Source organism: Leuciscus leuciscus (genome assembly GCF_965113295.1).
Source record: "Leuciscus leuciscus genome assembly, chromosome: 23".
Taxonomy (NCBI): domain Eukaryota; kingdom Metazoa; phylum Chordata; class Actinopteri; order Cypriniformes; family Leuciscidae; genus Leuciscus; species Leuciscus leuciscus.
The window spans coordinates 16,151,298-16,173,518 of NC_138747.1; the positions used below are offsets into that span (position 1 = coordinate 16,151,298).

At 36.4% G+C, this 22,221-nt stretch overlaps 1 protein-coding gene across 1 annotated transcript in view; it reads left to right on the forward strand.

Moving 5' to 3' along the window:
* The window catches only part of tafa4b (TAFA chemokine like family member 4b), a 52,686-nt gene that overhangs the window by 20,844 nt on the left and 9,621 nt on the right, over positions 1 to 22,221 (forward strand). Inside the window, exon 4 of the mRNA XM_082156315.1 lies at positions 11,060 to 11,215. Within this exon, the coding sequence (XP_082012441.1) occupies positions 11,060 to 11,215 (156 nt within the window). The remainder of the gene's footprint in view (positions 1 to 11,059; positions 11,216 to 22,221) is intronic.

Below are 22,221 nucleotides of genomic sequence, written 5' to 3' on the forward strand. Positions count from 1 at the left end.
ACATGGACACTAATGGGAATGGATGGTCTGAATCTCACCCAAACGAGGCAAGGGCCGTTGACTGATGGTTGACACTGAAACCAGACACTATAACTAACAACCACTTTTTCTTGTCTTGTGTGTCCTGTCATGCTTGCCCATGCTTGCAGGTAAATAGAGACAATAGCGTGCAAGCGGCTGTCTTTGTTCCTGTCTGCTGTAATAGGCCCTTATATAGCCAACACCGAAGGCCAACAAAGTCCCAATGCGCGTTGCATTTAATGAGTACACACACATTCGCCAACACACCTGCATGCCTACACGAGCCATTTGTGGCCATTTTCGACACATTGATTCAGCCTCCATATAGTACAGTGTGTCAAAGTGAGTCGCCTGGAGCCAAAGGCCACCCACTCTGAGACCTCATTTGTGTTATGTGAGCTGTCCTTTGGTTTGTCTTACACTCATGACATGAAGATTAAACACACAAGTTAAAACGTCCATGCAACATTGTTCAAGCTTGTGATGACATTTGACACAGCCAATTAAAAACAACAGCTAACCCGGAGCTATTTATTACCTGGCCTGAGTAAAGGAGGTGTGTGTGGAACATGTCAGCTGGCCTCAGGTAGTACGTTATGGGTGTTCTTGTTAGAAAGCTTGTTAGTTTCATTTTGTCACGCGGCACATTTTCTTCTGTCATGGACATAGACATTCGACTATTACTGCTTGTTCTTTCTTGAACGCTGAACCTGAGGTGTTATTTTGTGAAACTCGCATGCAGAATATCTTATTTTAAATTAAGAAAAAACTATGGATGGACAGACTGAAAACAAGGTGCAATACAGCAACTAGGAAGAAAACATTTCTGCAGAGCGCTTATTGAACAAGAATGCTGTTATGATCTTGAAACTTTGTTCTAACTCATTTCAAATTATCAGTATTAGTATTATTATATTATTGCATGATCAATTTTAGCTTGTCTGAACCCTATCCAATATTGTTGATATTTTTTGGTTCTGTTTAAAATTATTTATTTTTTTAATCAATTTAATTCTGCAAGGATGCATTAAATTGATCAAAAGTGACAAGTAAAGACATTTATGATGTTGCAAAAGATTATATAAACTTCATTTTCATCAAAGAATCCTGGGGGAAAAGTTATGACAATTTTCACAAAAATGTTAAGCATCACAACAGTTTTCAACATTCACAATAATAAGAAATGTTACTTGAGCTGCAAATCAGCATATTAGAATTATTTCGGAAGGATCAAGTATAGAATATATATATATATATATATATATATATATATATATATATATATATATATTCTTATTTATATACAGTGTCATATTATATATGACACATAATATATAAATATATATATATATATATATATATATATATATATATATATATATATACAGTATATGAATAGGAATAATATATATTCTATTCTCTCTCTCTCTCTCTCTCTCTCTCTCTCTATATATATATATATATATATATATTTATATATCATTCTACACACACACACACACACACACACACACAGTCTTTATGTCACTTGATTAGTGTTGTGACTATTATTAATGTAAATAATTAATTAAATACATAAAATTATAATAATTACAATAATTGTGACAGACAAAAAGCATTGTATAGACATTTTTGTGGCTTCCAATTTTTATTTTATTTTTATTGAAAAAAAAAAATACTCATACTGTTGCTCTCTGTAAAAAATCCTGTAAAAGATTTTACTTCTGGGTCAGAGGGCAGGATTAATTGCTTTATTTTTAGCGCATATTGTTTTAAATATAATTCATCTCACCAAATGAACACGTTACATTGACAGGCCTACCCTCAGTGCACTCATTGTCGTCGCAATCAACCGAGTTCCCTCAGAGTCACAAAATGTCTGCCCTTTTGGTACTGACACGCCAGTCAGCTATTGACAGCAGAAAGACATGCTTCTTGATAAATCGCACAACGGCTCACTCGCCTCGCGCTGTCAGAATATATCAATCGCCTGGCTGCCCCATCAGCTCAAGGTAATGGCGTTTAGCTCGACACCCAGATGCGTCCGCCACAGGGATAGAGACAGTTAGCCATGCTTGAAATCTTATTTGATTTCAGGCTGATCTGAGATTTATTACTCTGAGACCATCATAACAGCGCTTTAAAATCCAGAACAAGATGGCTATGGTGGAACGCTGAGCGGTTAATTCCAGTGTTGCGGTCCTGGAGGAGAAGCCGCGGAAAAAATCTCACGATTATCCGCGGAGTCTGCTCCCTGTGCTTAATGGTGCGGCGGAGAATTTTACTAATGACTTCTGCTGCCAAGTGTGTAAAAAGATCCACATACAGAAAAAGGTTTATTCAGATGCATTTAAGCTGTTCACACAGCACACATTTTGCACGCCTGTTTGGTCGTTATTAGCTTATAATGCAACGTTTACAAGCAATCTTTTCTACTGTCTGAGATCTCATTTTGTGGCTTGTTTGTTGCTGTAGTCTCCAGGGCTGGAGATGTGTCAGATGATGTCGCCTGAGTGTCCAAGATGTGACGCCTGCCTGTGTGTGAGAAAGGTGTAAGACATGAGTGATAGTGTGAGACCTTCATCCTCTGGTTGTCTGCATGATTTTTCCGGACAGTATTTTTGTTAAATCCAGGGAATTGCTCATCAATTTTACTGTAAATGACTGTTAATGGTAGATAAAGGGTTGTTGTTTGCCAGTGCTACTTATGAAGGAAGGGATTGCTCATGTCTTTCCTGTGAGCCTATTATGCCAGTAGGAGGCAGTATGGCCTTTGTTCTTGGGGTTTGGTGATGATGGGATGTCTTCCCATGAGTGCTGAGCCTCCAACTTGCTTCTCTGCACACTAACAAGGCACACATAACCCACATACACACATACTGTGCTTACAAGTAAGTTATCTTTATCTTTATATATATATATATATATATATATATATATATATATATATATATATGCGTGTGTGTGTGTAATGTAAGCACAACTGTTTTATATTTCTTATTCAGATATTCACTGAATACACTTGAAATTACATTTAACCACTCTTAAATATAAGTTCCAATTAAAGGGGTTTTAGTGACGGACTTGATATGAGCTCTTATACTAATTTACTAATTAACTCTGGTTTTCAGAATATTATCTATATAGGTGCTTTATAGCAGTAGATCTCAATTGGTGACTAATGCTTTTTTGAATATACACTTTTAAAATGTTGGTGTTGGAAAGGAAAGTCTTTTATGCTCACTAAGGCTACATTTATTTGATCAAAAATCCTGTAAAAACAGCAATATTATGAAATATTATTACAATTTAAAATAAATGCTGTCTATTTTAATGTATTTTAAAAATTGAATGTATTCTTTTAATGGTAAAGCTGAATTTTTAGTAGCCATTAATCCAGTCTTCTGTCAGTCAGTGTCACATGATCCTTCAGAAATCATTCTAATATGATATGGAGCCACTAAAGGAACATGATGAAGTAAAAAGAAAATGTGATGGGAGGTAAAATTATATGTCAATGCTTTTGCGTTCTCGCAAATGTTTTGTGTTCTACTGAGAAACCTTGCTTTAGCTTGCAAAATGTTTGTGTTCTTTGCAAGCGAATGCAAAGCACTGAAATATGTTTTTTCCTTCCATCTCATATTTTTTTCCATCACCATGTCCCCCTAGGGGCTCCGTAATATGCTGATTTATTTGAAATAGATTTTTTGTTACAATAGAAATATCTTTACTGTCACTTTTGACAAATATTATGCATCCTTGCTGAATAAAGGTATTAATAATGAAAAACTATCAGTTCTTGCAGTCCCAGGGAGTTGAACCCATGACTTCACTCCAAATGCTACTGTTTGAAATACAATAATTCAGATAAATTGATTTTAACAAGGGATAATCTTCCTATATATTTTTGCTGTTGATCCAGTCAATGTTGTATCCAGTCAAACTCTGGCATTCTGGTGCAAATTCATTTAACAGAAGTGGACAGGTTCTCATTTCTTGAAAACCAAGAACAAAATTACAAGTAAAAAGTAAAAAAAAAAAAAACAAAAAAAAAAAAATATGACCCAGGCTACCTTTAGCTGATGTTCATTTACATTTACATTTATTCATTTAGCTGACGCTTTTATCCAAAGCGACTTACAAATGAGAACAATAGAAACAGTTAAACTAACAATAGGACAACAATATGCAAGTGCTATGACCCTTCCAGTTTAATCTAACAGGTTACAGTACCAGGTTAAAAAAAAAAAAAAAAAAAATGATAAAGATAATAGATAAAGAATAGAAGAGAAAGTGTTAGTATTAATGGATCAAGTGTTGTCAAAAAAGATGCATCTTCAGCCGTTTCTTGAAAATGGACACGGACTCAGCCGCTCTGGTTGAGTTGGGCAGGTCATTCCACCAGCAGGGAACAGTCAAGGTAAAGGTCAGAGAAAGAGATTTTGTGCCTCTTTGAGATGGCACCACAAGACGGCGTTCACTTGCAGAGCGCAAGTTTCTGGATGGCACGTAAGTCTGAAGTAATGAGTTTAGGTGGGAGGGAGGAGAGCCAGTGGTTGTTCTGTAGGCAAACGTCAGTGACTTGAATTTGATGCGAGCGGCAACTGGCAACCATTGCAATTTAGTGAGGAGAGGAGTGACGTGTGCTCTTTTCGGCTCGTTGAAGACCACTCTAGCTGCAGAATTTTGGATCAGTTGCAGAGGTTTAATAGTGCAAGCTGGAAGAACTGCCAGGAGAGCATTACAATAGTCCAGTCTGGATAGAACAAGTGCTTGGACAAGGAGTTGTGTAGCATGCTCTGATAGGAAGAGCCTGATCCTCCTGAAGTTGTATAAGGCAAATCTGCAGGACCGGGCAATGTGTTTTGTAAAGTTCAACTGATCATCAATCACAACTCCAAGGTTCCTGGCTGACCTTGATGGAGTTATGGATGATGAACCTAGCTGAATGGAGAAGTTGAGGTGAAGTGTTGGGTTGGCCGGGACCACAAGCAGCTCTGTCTCCGCAAGGTTTAGTTCAAGGTGGTGGTCCTTCATCCAGCCAGAAATGTCTGTCAGGCAGGCTGAGATGTGAGCAGCTACCGTCAGATCGTCATCAGCGTAGCAGTGATAGGAAAAGCCATGTTTCTGAATCACAGATCCTAGTGATGTCATGTAGATGGAGAAGAGAAGTGGTCCAAGCACTGAGCCCTGAGGTACCCCCGTAGCTAGATGTTGGGTCTTAGACACCTCACCCCTCCACGACACCCTAGAGGACACTTTGATCACAGTGATTTTGTGTGGGTCAATGTCCAATGTAAAATCTGGGTCTTGAACCATTTGAGAATCACTGCTTTAAAGAACCAAGAACCCGCTGATCTGAATAACAGTATTGAAAAACTTGTAATCTAAAAATAAACCCAAAACAAAACCAAACTCGCTTTAAAGAACCATTGAATATCCTCAATTTTTATAGTTTAGCAAATTAAAAAGTCTAATTTCAGCAGGCTTTTTAATGCTTTGTTATTTTAGTATTATATAATGTATTAATATTGTAAAATATTTCTTAATATTTAAATTTTTCCTATTAGTTTTAGTAATTTAGTTATGTGCTTTTGTCATTTTTATAAGTTTAAGTTTTGTTTAACTGTAATTAATAGTTTTAATAATGTTAATACAAAATTTTTCATCTAATATCTGCATACATTTTTTTTTCAGCTTTATTTCAGTTACCAAAATGATTTTTCAAGTTTTAGTTTTAGCTTGAAAGTACAAATGCTTCAGATACAAAATCATATATCACCTTTTTCAGATAAAATTCATACATGTGCCAGGTTCCAAAAAGTCCGCCCACCCCCTCATCTCCAGAATACAGAGACACACCATCCATCATTCATTATCTCTCCAATACCCATGCAGGATCCGACGTGAGGCCCTGTGGTGTCAGTCATAGTCACAGTTAGAGATCTGCCCTTATCTGTTGTTTATCCTGCGATGTCGGGGCTGACAGAGACCCTGGAGAGGCACGTGCACGGGCATCCAGCCTGTAAGCACTCGCCCCCTGGACTCCACACGCTTCCTCTAATTAAAGCCCAGTCGGCAGGGTCCATGTTGGACAGAGAGGACAGGGTGAGGGGGGTAATGTGGCTGCATGTGAAGCCTCAAGAGGAGAAGGCAGAGAGGTGAGTTCAGGAGGATATGAAAAGAGAAGGTAGAGTATAGAAAGAATGAGGCCTCTCTAAGCTGAGGAGCACCACTTTTCCCAGGAGGAAGCTGTCAAACAAACTACACATCATAGCGGGAGAGGGAGTTCACGGCCTGATGTAATGGAAACCTCTGTGTATACTGTATGTGTGTGTGTGTGCAGACCTGTCATATCTGAATTAAGGTGCGTTTACGCCATGTCATAATTACAAGATGTGCCATAGGAACGCACAATTCCCAGTCCGAGGATGTGAGCAGCTCCAAGTAGAAAGTCATGTTTTGTCATCTCGAAATTATGGTAATTCTGTAAATGCAGCATTAGATCATAAAATTGAAGTGTACATTAAAAAAATACAGGCTTTCATATTAGTTAGGATTCTTTATTGCATTGCATTTCACTTAGTAAACAAAAAATGACTAAGAAAACTAAGAAATTTCTACTAAGAATTTCTACTAAGAAAAAGTATAACATTTACAAATCAATAGCAGAATCACTCAGCTAACTGGTGCTGATCATAATGATTTGTTATGCATTTTTACTAAATTATTTTATGATCAGTGAAGAGTTTGATCAAGTATGGCAATCAAATAGGCTTCTGCTACCAAACTACACTTCCCATAATTCTTTGTGGCTACAGGAGAATGATAAAAAGTGCGTTCACACCATGTCGTAATTACTGTAATTACAAGATTCCAACTTGTACAGCTTGTAAACTGGGAATTTTCTGAGAGCTCCTACTTGTACCATTTGACTGCTGCATATTCTTTTGGCCGTTGATAGAAATGTATAATTCAACTTCAAGTAGAACGTCTTGGTTGTCATCTCGAAATTACGGTAATCACGTCATGGCGTGAATGCTGCAAAATACCAAAAACGTTACATACTTCATTCTAGTTAAACTTAAATTTCATTCAATGTAAGCCAAGGCAACATCTCAAATTTTCGTTTTGTTAAATTTTTTAGAGTAAACTTTTTTTTTCCAGCATTTTTCAATTACTGAAAGCAATTTTTAATAGTTTACAAAAACAACACTGTAATGTTTTAAATGCAGAATTACAGACACTTATTTAGATGAAATTAATGCACTAGCGCTGAAAAGCTTTGTCACTAACTGAAAAGGTAACACTTTATGTCAATAGTCCACTTTAGACATTATACTAACTATAAGTAACTTTGTTACTTGTCAACTCTCATTAATTTGCAGCTACATGTCAACTAGTTACTAATAGTCAGTAGAATGTTGGGGGACCATCAAAATAAAGTGTATAGTAATACTGTTATTCCTATAGTAAATGCATGTAGTTACAAGTAATACGTCACCTTTAAAAAAAGGGGTTACACTTTATTTTAAGGTGTCATTGTTACAGTGTAATTATACATTTAAGTAGTGCTGTCAAACGATTAAAATATTTAATCGCGATTAATGTCATAGTTAACTCGCAATTAATCGTAATTAATCGCACATTTTTATCTATTCTAAATGTCCCTTGATTTTTTTTTTCTTTTTTTTCTTTTTTCCCCTTATTTTAATGCTCTTATCAACATGGAAAAGTGGATCGGCTTGCTTTGGGCAAATGTTTTTTTTTTTATTGAAAACAACATTGGCATATACTGTAGTGTTCCATTTCACACTAACATTCTCACTTGGAGCAGTCATTCACACTTGGAGCAAATAATCGCATCAGCTGTGTTCTTGGCCGTCAAGTGGTATTTCAGACTGGACGTGCTGCGATGATAGCTCAGTTCACAACGACAAAACACACAGATCACTTTGGTCTTGACAAGGGAACCATTTGGCAACTGTTTAAAAGTAAACTTTCCATTCAGAATCTTATTGGCATCCATTTCGGCGTCTCGCGCTCGCCATCCACTCAAAACGTAACGTTAGCCTTCTACTCTTTGGCCGGCTCGCAAGCCCAAACAAGTGTGTGCGGTGTGCCTGTTGTTTTGTTTCCGGTCTAGCTAGATCCGGTGTGGTGTTGTAGTTTTTCTAACGTTACTATTTACAACAGCATGTGAAAAAAACTACAAAGTTTGCTAGGCCAAAAAGAATGTTAATCTCGTGATACATTTTTTTACGCCATTAAAATGGGTTTGCGTTTACTCCATTAATAACGCATTTAACTGACAGCACTACATTTAAGTAATAAGTAATATTAATTAACAACGTGTACTTACTATAGAGTTAAGGTAGGACTAGAGTTTAGTTGAGGGTTGGTTGCATGTAATTATGCATAATTTACTGTTATTACTATGGCAAGTGCATGTAACTGTAACTGTAACACTGTAAAATAAAGTTACCAAAAAAAGTTACCAAGTCTACTAATAATCTAATGACTGCTAGTTGACATTTAGTTGCAAAGTTACTTATAGTTAGTAGAATGTCTAAAGTGGACTATCAAAATAATGTGTTGCTAGTGGAAAAAGTTAAAGAAATATGATATTACCCAACACATCCACATCAGCCTTAATCACTTGATATCACATCGCAAAAGGAACTTCTAAACTTAAGTAGCAATTTATTTTATGACCTTTTTGCATTTCTTACTGTTGTGTATTGAAGACATGGTGTGTTTTTAATGTATTTCCAGGCCTTGTTGGACATTTCATTCTCCTTTTATTAAATATCAGATATATTTCAGATCGACCTTATAGGGGCCGTATACAGAATGCATTTTTGTGTTCCACTGCATTGCTTTTCCATTTTTGTTCTATGTAAATATGCGGAAGTCTATAAAAAAGTGTTTGGTTGTGGCCCCTTTTTCTGTTCTGTAATGAATGTTTGCTAGGAGAAGCAAGTAAATCATAAATGTTCACCATCATTGAAAAATACATGTCACGTGTTTGCTCTCTCTCGTGACAGCAGGACAGATGGTTATGCCACATATACATATATCAGTAAACCCAGAGTGACTAGTCACTTTTGTATTTAAGGAATGCTAATGGTGTTTGAAATCTTAATCCACACTGTGATTTAAATCATTTGGATATGTTATTTTCCACAGCCATCTGTTATATAACAGCTCTAACCATGTCATAATGCATTTTGGCAATTCACATTATTACCACATTGCAGCAACAACAAAACATTAGTTGATACTCACACACCTCACTGCATAGAGGAGCCCTTCTTAAGTCAAATCTTGGCTGTAATTGAGCACTCATGTTAGACTGGCTGTAAAATAAAAATCCAGTGCTTAAATGATTAATTTTTTTCTCTCAGAACAGAAGAATAGAGCTCTGTGTTCACTATGTGTGTACTGCTAAGGGAAATGGGAGAGAGAAAGAGAAAAAAACAGGGACCTGGCAGTCCTCCAGATGCTTTTTAGATGCTGCCACTCTCATCAAATATACTGTACAACCCCAAATCCAGAAAAGTTGAGAAATTTGATCTAATGCAATAAAATCAAGAATCTGTGATTTGTTCATTCTCTTTAACCTTTGTTTAACTGACAAAAGTTTTCACTGACCAACTTAAGTGTATTTTGTATATATAAACACATTTTGATCTTGAAGGCTGCATCTCACTCCAAAAAAGTTGGGACAGAGGCATGTTTATCAATGTGTCACATCACCTTTCCTTCTAATGACACTTTTTAATAGTTTGGGAATTGAGGATACAAACTGTTGATGTGAAGTGGAATTTTTGCCCAATCTCGCCTGATACAAGACAGCTGCTCAACAGTGTTTGGTCGTGTTGTCTGATTCTCCTTTTCATGATGGGTCATACATTTTCAATAAGAGACAGATCTAGACTACAGACAGGCAGTCAAGCACATCCCTTCTACGATATAGAGTGTCTAGAAACCACTCTGTTTTAGTATGTGCAGAATGAGGCCTGACATTGTCTTGATTCCCAGGAAAGATGTCATCTTGATGCCATTAAATATCTCTTTACAATCCCTATATATACGCCTCCACGTCAGTCACACACCCATACAAGTCACCCCACTGATGCACCTCCATTTCATGACAGATGTTTGCTTTTGCACCTGTCGCTGATGAAAGTCTGGATGGTCCCTTTCGTCTTTGGGACTGAGAACTCAATGTCTTTTTTCCCAAAAACAAGCTGAAATGTGGACTGAGATGAGCTCGGGCCCAGAGATCTTACCGCCATCTCTGCATAGAACTGATGTATAGATTTCTACTTGAGTAACAGAGTTCTTGAGTGGCATTTCTTGATGCAGCCGCAGATGATAAGTGACAATAGTTTTCCAAAGTACTCCTGAGCACATGTGGCTATATTTAACAGAGTTGCATGATGGTTTCTCATGCAGTGCCATCTGAGGGCTCAAAGGTCACGCTCATTCAATAGAGGTCTCCTGCCTTGCCCTATGCAGACTGAGATTTCACTGGATTTCCTGAATCTTTTCACAATGTTATGTATGGTAGAAGATGAAAGACCTACATTCTTTGCCATCTTGTATTTAGAATGAGCCATGACCTTTGCTTGCAAAGACTGAGATGCTCCTTCACTCAATCACGATCCCCTCACCTACTACCAGTTCACCTACTTAATGTGGACAATTTCAGGAGTTTAACTTGGATATTCAATAAGCTTTTCACTTTTACTTTGCCTTCTTCCAACTTTTTTTGGAGTGTGTTACAGCCATCAAAATCTAAATTTGTTTGTATTTACAAAATACATTTATGTTCGTCAGGGAAAACTTTGCAAATATTTTCTTTGTGCTTTTGCCAGTTAAATAAAGGTGAAAGAGAATGAACAAATCACAGAGTCTTGATTTTATTGCATTTTACAAAATGTCCCAACTTTTCTGGATCTGGGGTTATAGATGCTGTTTCTTATATTGGGTGGGTTATTAATATTAACAGTTAGGGTTATCTTTTCTGCAGCTTCGTACCAGGTGAAGCAGGGAACCTGTGAGGTGGTGGCCATCCACCGGTGCTGTAATAAGAACAAGATTGAGGAACGTTCACAGACTGTCAAGTGCTCCTGTTTCCCAGGTCAGGTGGCCGGCACAACGCGGGCACAGCCGTCTTGTGTGGAGGGTAAGCGCTCTTCATGTGTGGATGTTCATACTTTATCTATGAGGTTGTTTTACAATAAATTTAAAGGGGTCATGAACTATAATGTTCTCTGAGGTCCACTTATAATGTTATCAAAATTTTTACATCAAAAAACATCCTAATTTAGAAGTAATAAGCTATTTTCTATCCTGTTTTTGACCCTCTCTTCCAAACACTCCTTTTTGATGGGCGTTCCACATTCAAGACTTGGAAGTAAATGCCAACTGGGTAACAGTTGTGCATATTAAAATGAGTAAGTACATGGATGGAGTTACCAGTTATAATTGACAAAGGATGACTCGCTGTGTTTTTCCATGTAAACGGAATTATGAATGAATGTATCATTATTTGTCACACTGTCATGCTTCTAGGTTATTCACAGTTCATCCTTTTTGAAAAAGTGAAAAACATATATATTGTCATTTGCAGTGTCGAGTTTTAAATAAAATGAAAATTTCTTCCGTATGCTATAATCCAGGGGTGAGCCTCCCCCGGGGGGTGCAGAGTTGGGCTGGGCGAAATGAAGATGTCAATCAATAGAGGTTTTCTAGTTTATATGTATGTAAATATATCCGTGCAACGCAGGACTGCTGAAACACGTTAGAGAAGCAAAGAAACATGGATGAATGAGAAGAAATTGCGAGACGTGCTTGAGTTATTGGTGGGTTATAAAAAGCACAATAAACCAGTACTGGCAGAGGGCTTTCTGTGGTGCAGATCTGAAGCGTACGAGTGCTGAATTTAGTTTACTTTTGTGGCTTATTGCGCTTGAGCGGTCTATTACACACACTTATGTGTCAAAATGTCTGTCTTGGTGAGTATTCATGTAAACAAAGTCAGTTATGTAAAGAGTAAGTAAACAGTTGGGCGAAATTATTATTTTGGATCCATGCATGAGGTTTTAAAGTGACAGCACCCTAATAGGCCTACATGCTGCTGTTTTTTAACATTAATGTCAATCAAACAACAAATGAAAAAGAAAATCATTCACTGCTCAGTTAACTTCTGATTTAATTGCATTAAATGCTGTAATATATAGACTATAGAACAATTCTATAAAACAAATGGATTTAACATCAACATTTAATGTTAAAATGTTTGCTTTTATTGTAACTTTATCTCTTTACACACTTTGGTCTGTTCAAGAATAATTATTCAATTGTATATTGTTTATTTTAAAGAATCAAAAGTGCAGTTTCATGTCTATCCTTGTATGGTTCAGGTTGAAATGGATTTAGAAAGTAATTAGTAATAAGTAATCCAATACTTTTTAGAGAGAGTAGTTAGTATAGTAATCTAATTACACTGTTGAAGATGTAACATTGTGTATGTTGTGTTAGAAGGCAGGCCTACTGTCTTTGACTTTGAACTCCTTTATTTAAAAATAGTTGTCACTCCTGAATCTTTACAGTGTGTACAGTATGTGGCCAAAGACATAATACAATGTCCCAATTTACCTTGGTATTATCATCCATCTCAGTTGATCCTTTCATACGCATGTCACAGACACGTTACATTTATATCTGATATTAATGTCTCCTGTGACCTGATTTAGCTAAATAATAGGTATATTTTGATATCATAGCCGTGTGACAAATGTGACTACATTGTCCTCCGCTCCATCTCTTCTCTATTAGCTAAAGGTTTAGGACAAGAGAGTGTAGTATGGGTGATGAAGGAGGTTTAAATGTGTCCCTTCGGTCATGCTGTACGCTCTTAGTTATGAAGGCAAGAGGGCGAATGCTGGCAGCCATTTTTCTTCTTTGTCTTCTTTGACACCCGAGACAAAAGACCCCAATAGAAAGTAGGGAGGGCTGCACCAGGGGAGGTATTCCATGTTATGACTTTCATGGCTCTCTTTAACTATAGTTCATGTAATGAACTATAAAATGGGTCCTATGCACATTTTGTATTTTCCACAGAAGGCTACAGGACTGTATTATGGAGGAACAAAGAGTCTGATGTAATTGAGAGAAACACAACCAAAAACTATAAAAAAAAAAAGGATAAAATACTCAAACATAGGGATATATTCACATATTCATTGTTGGTAAGGGATGTTGATTAATTGTGTACATTTTATACTTTGATTAAATAATGTGAATGGATAATTTCATTATTTAGCCAATTAACAAGACAAAAATATCTATATTTATAATGATATTTATATTTATTGAATGATAGATACCAGTAATACTGTAAAATATTATTAATGTTTTCTATTTCAATATATTTTAAAATGTAATTTATTGTATTTTAATTTATTAATTTTCAGCATCATTACTCAAGTCTTCAGTGTCTCATGATCCTTCAGAAATCATTCTAATATGCTGATTTTGCTGCTCAATAAACATTTCTTGATATTTTTGTGAATATCGTGATACACTTTTTCAGGTTTTTTTTTAATTAATTGAAAGTTCAAAAGAACATCATTTATTTGAAGTAGATTTTTTTGTAAGATATTTTGTTTTGTATGTGGAACAAAATGCAGTTTCTTTTTCATTTTCTTTTAAAACCATTGGTATACGCAGAATGACAAAGAGAGTTGGAGTGGCCGTGTGTGAGCTCACATCAGAGGTCGTGTTGGCTTTGTGCTATATAAGAGCGAGTCAGTAGGATTGACCTGTGTTTTTTTGCAGTGAAGGAGAGAGCGGTGAGGGTCATTTTCCCCTATCAACACTGCTCGATCTCTAGATCCCTCTGGCTATCAGTCTCACCTTCTCCCTCAGGACCACACAGCCCTTGAGAGAGAGTTCACATAAGAACATATTCTCTGCTTCTGAAGCTTCATAAATATCTAATACTCAGCGCACAGTTGGGGAGTAGCTAACTAGAAGTAGTGACACAACTATAACTACATTTTTCAGTAGAGTGTCAGTAGCTTAGAAATTGTGTAGCTTTTCCAGAAAGAAGCAATTTTTCCAACAAGTAGTGGTGTCGCATGATAAACTGCTTTACGTCACATTATATGACTTCAATTCAATGCTACAGTTCCCTTGTGTGAAAAAAAGAAAAAATGCATCATGATTTCCACAAAAATATTAAGCTGCACAACTTGAACCTTTTTAATAAGAAGAAATGTTTATTGAGCAGCAAACTCAGCATATTAGAATGATTTCTGAAAGATCATGTGACACTGAAGACTGGAGTAATGATGTTGAAAATGTAGCTTAATCACAGGAATAAATTACATTTTAAAATATACTGAAATAGAAAACAGTCATTTTAAATTGTAATAATATTTCATAAGATTGCTGTTTGAACTGTATACGGTGAGCATTAGAGACTTCCTTAAAAAAACGACTTGACAAACTTTTGAACAATGGTACATTTAGCTATTTTTGTTAGCAGCTTTATAAGGTTTACTATATGATTTGGCTGCAGTTTAACTAGAGAGAGAGAGAGAGAGAGAGAGAGAGAGAGAGAGAGAGAGAGAGAGAGAGAGAGAGAGAGAGAGAGAGAATAGGTGAAATGATATAAATAATTGTGACATTATATTACAGGGGGAGCTTTAAGATTTGATTGCCTATGCTTTTTTATATTTGTTTTGTGTTGTGTTTCTCTGTTTGGCCATTAGAGGGCACTTTACCCATTCACATATCATTAAAGCATCAGTGAAAAGCTACAGATGAGCCTTAGTAGAGCTGAAAGAAACTTCACTGAAACCTTTAGAGGATGAGACATGAACTATACCTTCTTATGGCAAATCAACGATCAGAGTTCAATCAATGATGTACTCAGAACTTGGACTTTAAATCTCATTCAATGAGAATGTAATAAATTAGGGATTAAATATCTCTGCCGTCTGATGTATTGGTCCTTTGGGTCTCTGTTCTGGCTGGGACCGTATCTAGTCACTCCTCTGTGAGCTCTTGAGTCTCTGCAGGCCTCTGCCGACCTGCCCATTAAAATCTCATTAGCACAGCGAAGGGAAGGTGGAGAGAGATTCCCTTTGGCACTCTGTGGGGAGATCTGCTTTACTCTGCATAAGGGTCTCTGTGTGTCCGGGATTTCTGCTCTGCTTTGGGATTGAGGGGAGCCCCCTCTGAGCCTCTGCCATCTGTGATTTGGGAATCAGCGCTCTGCCACACATCCAGGAACTTCAAGGCCCTGTCTAAGTCCAACACTACGTTCATCTAGACATTTGTCAACAGAAAGCTCAATGAATAATGCCTTTTGAAAGGAATAGAGTGATATGAAATACGTAAAATTAGCACATTTGTGTTGAAAGTTGATTGCCAGTGATGGTCATCGGTTCACATCATTATGCAAAAATAATTGACCACAGTGTTTCTTGATTAACCAATCAAAATCAAGTGTTGGCATGTACTCCATATACAGTGCTCCACATGGAGATCTGATCTCACCATCATCGAGTCCATCTGTGATTACATGAAGAAACAGACAAAACTGACTAAATCCAGAAGATCTGCGGCAAGTCTCCAAGACGCTCGAAGAAACCGACCTGCAAAGCTACCTGAAAAACCATGCGCAAGTGTACGCTGTTTTAAATGCAAAGGGTGGTCACACCAAATATTGATTTGATTTAGTTAATAGAAGTTAATTAATAAATAAAATCTATTTATGACATTCCTTTTGAAAGCAACCTTACTTTGAAGCATTTTTACACAAGTGTCTAAAACTTCTCACAGCATTTTAGCTTTGCAGGTTGGTTTCTTCAAGCGTCCTGGAGACGTTGCTGCAGTTCTTTTGGATTTGGTCTGTCTCAGTTTTTTCTGTTTCTTCATGGAATCAAAGACAGACTCGATGATGGTGAGATCAGATCTCCGTGTGGAGCACCGGCTGCTGTCAGACTCCTTGAGCATACAAAAGTCTCACTGGATTATCACAGTTGATGGCTAAAGCAATGTTTGGAAATGTAAACTGATATTGATATACTGATAACTGATATATACATATACACATACATACATATATAATTAATGTAGTCTTTTTAATGAAAAAGTATATATGGGCCAATTTATTCAAAAATAAATAAACTGAAAATAAATAAATGAATAAACAAACAAACAATAAGTTTTTAAAATTCAGATTACAGTTAGAAATCTAAACTTATTCCAGTGCTAAACACCTTAGGCTACAGTCCAATTTTTTAATAATTAACCCTCATTGTATGTGTGCATTAAGTACCAGGCAGGCAAATAAACAATCTGAATACATTGTTATGCACTCCTTAAATTTTATATTTGGTTTGGTTTCAATTAATGTTTTTATTTTATTTATTAAAACGTAAATATGCCAACTTGTGCAAAGAGACAGAACGATAGAATGATAGAGAGAACAATAGATAGAATGATTGAAGGACAGAGAGAACGCTAGATAGAACGATAGAATGATAGAGAACAATAGATAGAACAATAGATGGATAGATAGATAGATAGACAAACAAACTTAAACTTATTCAACCAGTTTGGTCAGCCAATTTAATTTGACTTTGTAGCTTTTTATCAATTCAGCCTATAAAATCTCCTTTAACATAATTACTTTCACGTTCTTTTGTTCTTAATGTTCTGCACTGATTCCATCTGTTATTGCTGTGTCCTTGTATAAACATTGGTTTAAACGGTGATTCGTTTCACCAGTGTTTGCACGGAATAGATTAGAAACATGTAAATGTGAATGACATATATTATATGTAATTTACAACCTGCATGTACATTATTCCATATCTTGTGCCAATGTAAGGCTGAAGTTACATTTATGCAGTGGCAGACATGATGAAAACCCACAGTGACTTTCTTGATGCACAGCGAGTCGTGTGTCGGATTCGTGAGCTGGAATGCCTGCTGTTTAATAAATAGGTCGTTGGGGTCAGGTGTGTTTCCTGCGCTTCTCTTCTGGCATATCCTTAAGGAGACAAATGTGCTGTTAGCCGGCAGAGACTGATACTGAATTAATACACTGCATTAATGTGTGTCAAAGGCAAAATCTGTAGCTAAGCTGATAGTGTTGTAAATTAGGTCATTTCAAGCTTTGTGCTGCCGAGACAGAGTGCTGGGTAATCTAATAGACAGATATAAATGGATTTGGATTGATACTAGGGAGTTTTGAGTCTCTGGTGCATAAACCACAATGTGAGGTGCGTTGTCTAGTTGGAATGCACACACATATGCATATGCATGTACACATATACAGTTTTGTTTAGCAGTCCCATTTTTTTATATATAATAAAGTCTAAAAGAGTTGCCATAAGCTTAATAGTGGTGATGTTGAAGTCATGCTACTGTTCATTTATAGCCTACGTTTAGCTTTTCACTTTTGCCTATTGTAGGCCTATTTTAGGCTTCAAAATTCATAAAAGTTATGTTCGTTTATAAAGATTATCACAATAACAAAAACATGTAAGAATCATGAACGTTTGATGATCACAAAGCTTATTTTCTGCAACTTTCCAAAAATCTTATTGAGTTTTTGTTGAGGGAAGCAGGGTGATGCTAACTTTTGGGTTGGCCTTCAAAAATATGTCATTACTGCAGCGCTCTATGATGATGGTTTTCAAACAGGCCCCCATGCCATTGGTTGGACAAACAGATTGCCCTGCCCCAAATGTACACTATTGCTTAAGTCAGTGTTGTTGTGTCGGGATGCTGACTTACTAAGAACAATGTTTTGATAATTTTGTTTGAATCAATCTACAAATGGCTTACAGTATAGGCTTATAGTTGACTATAAAGAGATGAAACTCTTTACAAATTAAAATCTATTTCGTCAAATTTAAAATGTATATGCACACATAGAAGTTGAAATGCCACTGATTGTTTCTATCTGTTATCTCTCATTGTCACATATGCGCCATTTTGACAAGACAGTATCACTTTCTCAAGATGTTCATCCCATCTTGCTCTCTGCTTTTCCTTCTTGCCAATTCTTTTCAATCTGTCCCTCTCTCTCTTTTTTCCCCCTCCAACATTCCTGGCTGACATCTTTTCCTGCAGTTTCCTCAGCCACCACATGATGTCAGACGTATTTCAATCACAGCCCATTTATACCTCAGAAATGGGGGTAGCAAAAACAATTTCTGTATCCTGGATAGTCTCTCACATTTGTAGCAACGGCACTATCTAAATCCAACAAGGCGCTATACAGGAAATCAAAGCTTAAATTAGTGCCTTCATATCCTCAGATAGGGCTTTCATGACTGGAAATAGAAGGACCATCAGTGTCTTGCAGTTGTCCCTGCCACTTCAGCACTAAAAGCGAGAAAAATCCTTCCAAGTACGTGGGCTTTGGCCAAACTCCATCCAGTTAAATGCCTAAATGGTGGAGTGAGAGATTTGGTGAGGAAAAGAGGTTCAGACAAAGGTGTCCACAACTGCAAACCTAAAGCCATTTAACTCCTGCAAAGCTTTAGCAGCTCAGCTGGCCTTTTTCTTGGTGGAAGTTTCAAACCCTCAGTCCAAAACACCTGCTCTATCATGTGCTGTAAAATATTGAATAATTTTCACCAGAGTCTTCAAAGTCTTTTTCTTTTTTAAACAAATAGTCAGTTTGAGGATTCATAATTATTATTTGTTCCTCAAGAAAGATTTATTATTATTACTAATTTTGAAAACAGTTGTGCTGCTTAATCTTTTTAAGAATTTTAAGAAAGTTCAAAAGAACAGGATTTATTTTAAATATAACTATATATCAATATATAAATATATATTGAATATATATGAAGAGTTCAGATGCAAAAGCCTCTAAGTGCCATCTGAAATTTTCTTCTAGAATGACCATTTTTATCAAGCTCGTATATTTAAGTTCAGTAATTTCACTTAAATGACAATTAATAGGTAATCTTCATTGCCATTTAAGTGAAATTACTGAACTTAAATATACGAGCTTGATAAAAATTACCATTCTAGAAAAAATTTCAGATGGTGCTTAGAGGCTTTTACATCTGACCTCTTCATATATATATATATATATATATATATATATATATATATATATATATATATATATATATATATATATATATATATATATATATTGAAGACTTCAGATGCAAAAGCCTCTAAGTCCATCTAGCGTTTTTCTTTAATATTAACATTTTTATCAGGTTCCTACCTAAGTTTCTGAATGGGATAATAATAAGCTGGGATTTAGTGAGTTTGAAGTGAAAGTATTTACATTTACGCATTTGGCAGACGCTTTTATCCAAAGCGACTTACATTGCATTATCCTATACATTTATACATAGGCATGTGCAATCCCCTGGGATCGAACCCACAACCTTGCGTTGTTAAAGCAATGCTCTTACCACTGAGCAACAGGAAAGCTACAGGAAAGCTATTTGATGAATGTATACTATGTGTGGAGAGCATTCACTCAATATTATTATCTACGAAATGCGTTGGATATAACTTAACTAAAGGTATACCAATTCTAGTTGTGTTCCCCGAACCATACCTTAGGAAGCTGCTTAAGATATACCTTCTTACGTGCAACGTTACCGGGTGCTGTCCGTGACGATGGTGCTGAATTTGTTGATATCGATGAATCGAGAATCAATTATTCTCTCGTGCAGGGGCTGCTTCACTGCATTATGCGAAAGCGGTGTTCTTTATAAAAGAAGCACTTAAGAAATAGTTGAAATTGCATTTATTAGGACTCATGGGATATTATAAAAAATAATCCAAACTATAATAGCCTAGCCTACATATTTTAAAATTGTATGATATATTACTGCCATAATAACCATTTCAAATTTTCACGTGCTTTCTTCTCTTTCCCATTTTTGTTCGCTGAGGTGGAGCTGCGATGAAATATTGTTCTTGTAAATACTTTCCAGAATTTCAGTAATAAAAGTGTACATCTTACGTACGGTGCTCGGCAATGATCAAAAAGGATTTAAACAGTGAATTTTGAATCTCTTCTTGTAAACTCAGAGATGTGGATTCAGACGGCAATTAAATTACCACACGACCTGTTTGTCAAAAAAACAGTAGGTATTAATTTTGCCATGGATTTTTACACGGGTTGGGTGAGAAAAAACCCGGACATTATGGATTCCGACGGCATTAAATCACCGACTTACCCCTGTAAATGTTTAAAATAGGGTACCGTACGAGCCCATGAGAAACAAGTAGCGTCCGAATAGGGCTTAACTGACAGTATGCTTTCACTGGCCTTTGAAAGCACTCCGCAGACGGTGCCGTCTTTTAGAACAACTATCTGTTGTATCGCTGCCATAGTTTGAGCAAACTCCCCACCACAATCATTCCCTTTAAAAAGACTATTAAGCCTTTAATGGTTCGCCAGCTGATGTACCTTTGGATAATTTAATTAAAAATCTAACAACAATCAGTGTAATGACAATTTTATTCTTTGCATGAAAACACTTGAATTCGCCTAATTGAACACTGTCTGGGTGTATTAAAACTTCAGAATTATATTCGTGTAGACCTGGAACAGTGATAAGGTAAAGCTAAGAGTGGTCCAGACCAACCTTCCAAACATATGACTTACAGAAGGTATACTTAACTAAGAACGTTTCGGGAAACACGTATTAACGATAAGATACAGCTTAAGGTGTAATTTAAGAATGACGTAGCGTTAAGAAGGTTTCGGGAAACGCAGGCCTGAACAGTAGTGTGTATTCTAGGACCAAATGTTGGTTTGTCATTGCTACTAAATTTGTATTTCCCTTTAATTAAAGAAAACTATTTGTTTGATCATTTTTCTTATAATAACTTGGGTAACATGTAAAACAAACAAAAATATCAATTTTAAAGGGGGAAACACATATTTTGTGTTTAAAACTACTACCTTTAATGCTAGGATAATTTAATTTAATTTTAAACATGGGGTTTGTGCCTCTAATGCTTCAATAAGGAATGTGAGCCACCAAAGTATAGCTTATTTATGACCGGTGTCATGAAATTAAGACAGATTTACCATTAGCATATGTTTACATAAGAAGGAAGATGTGTGTTTAATGTGAATTTAAAGCATGCTGGGAGCTTTCCACAAGAAGCAGACCCCCATGACCAAAATTTATCATAACAACACTTGTTTTTGGATGCTAACTCAAATAATACACTCATATTGTTTGTTCAGTCTCACGCCACTCTCACGCACACAAATTATGGAGAGCTCTCGACGGTAATGAAAACATCCTTTCATAAGGTTGCCATTATACCTAATAATGGGCACATTAATGCTAATTATGCTCCCACCAATTCTCTGAACCACTGCAATCAGACATTATAATGTGGGCTTCACACACACACACGCACGCACGCACGCACGCACACACACACACACAGTACAGTAGTCACTGCATTTGCAACTGCTAATTTTGTTGGTTTACGAACAGCATCATTTGACTATAGGCTTCCTATCAAATCAACACACACACGCACACACGCTGTACAAACCCCTGCTTTCATGTCTTCACTCGATGTAAGGCGTTCACTCATGATACTTGAGAGGATTTGTGCGTGTTCTTTTGCATAATTCCTTTTAAAGCTCATTTTCGCTGTGTATATCCTCTCTCCTTCTATTGTTGGGGACAATGGGCTACTGAGCGGCTTTCTTTTGGTCGCACTCATCTCAATGAGCCTCATTTGAACAGGCTATTGATTGGCTTCTCAGAACTGGATTTGGAGTAAACTGGGCTTGTTTGGAAGTGACACGGGAGAGCTTGGACTGCTCAGGGGACTTGAAAAGCAGAGTAGCAAGGGTGTTTTCAAATGTATTTTGTTGGTAAGATTTTTTTTATTTGTGTTTGATACAAATATTAATACTAAATGTAAGGTGTGTAATTCTTTCAAAGCTAAAAGTTACAGCTTACAGTTTTTTTTTTAATTGCCTAAACACTCAAAGTGGTACTTGAGGTCCACTCAGTTTCACCATTCACTCATATACAGAATCTTCAGACCAAGTCTGAAAAACTACAAGCACATTATAAGCTTTACACTCAGTTTGCAATTGTAAAACAAAGCTTTTACAAACATTAGACACACCATTCAAAACTAACA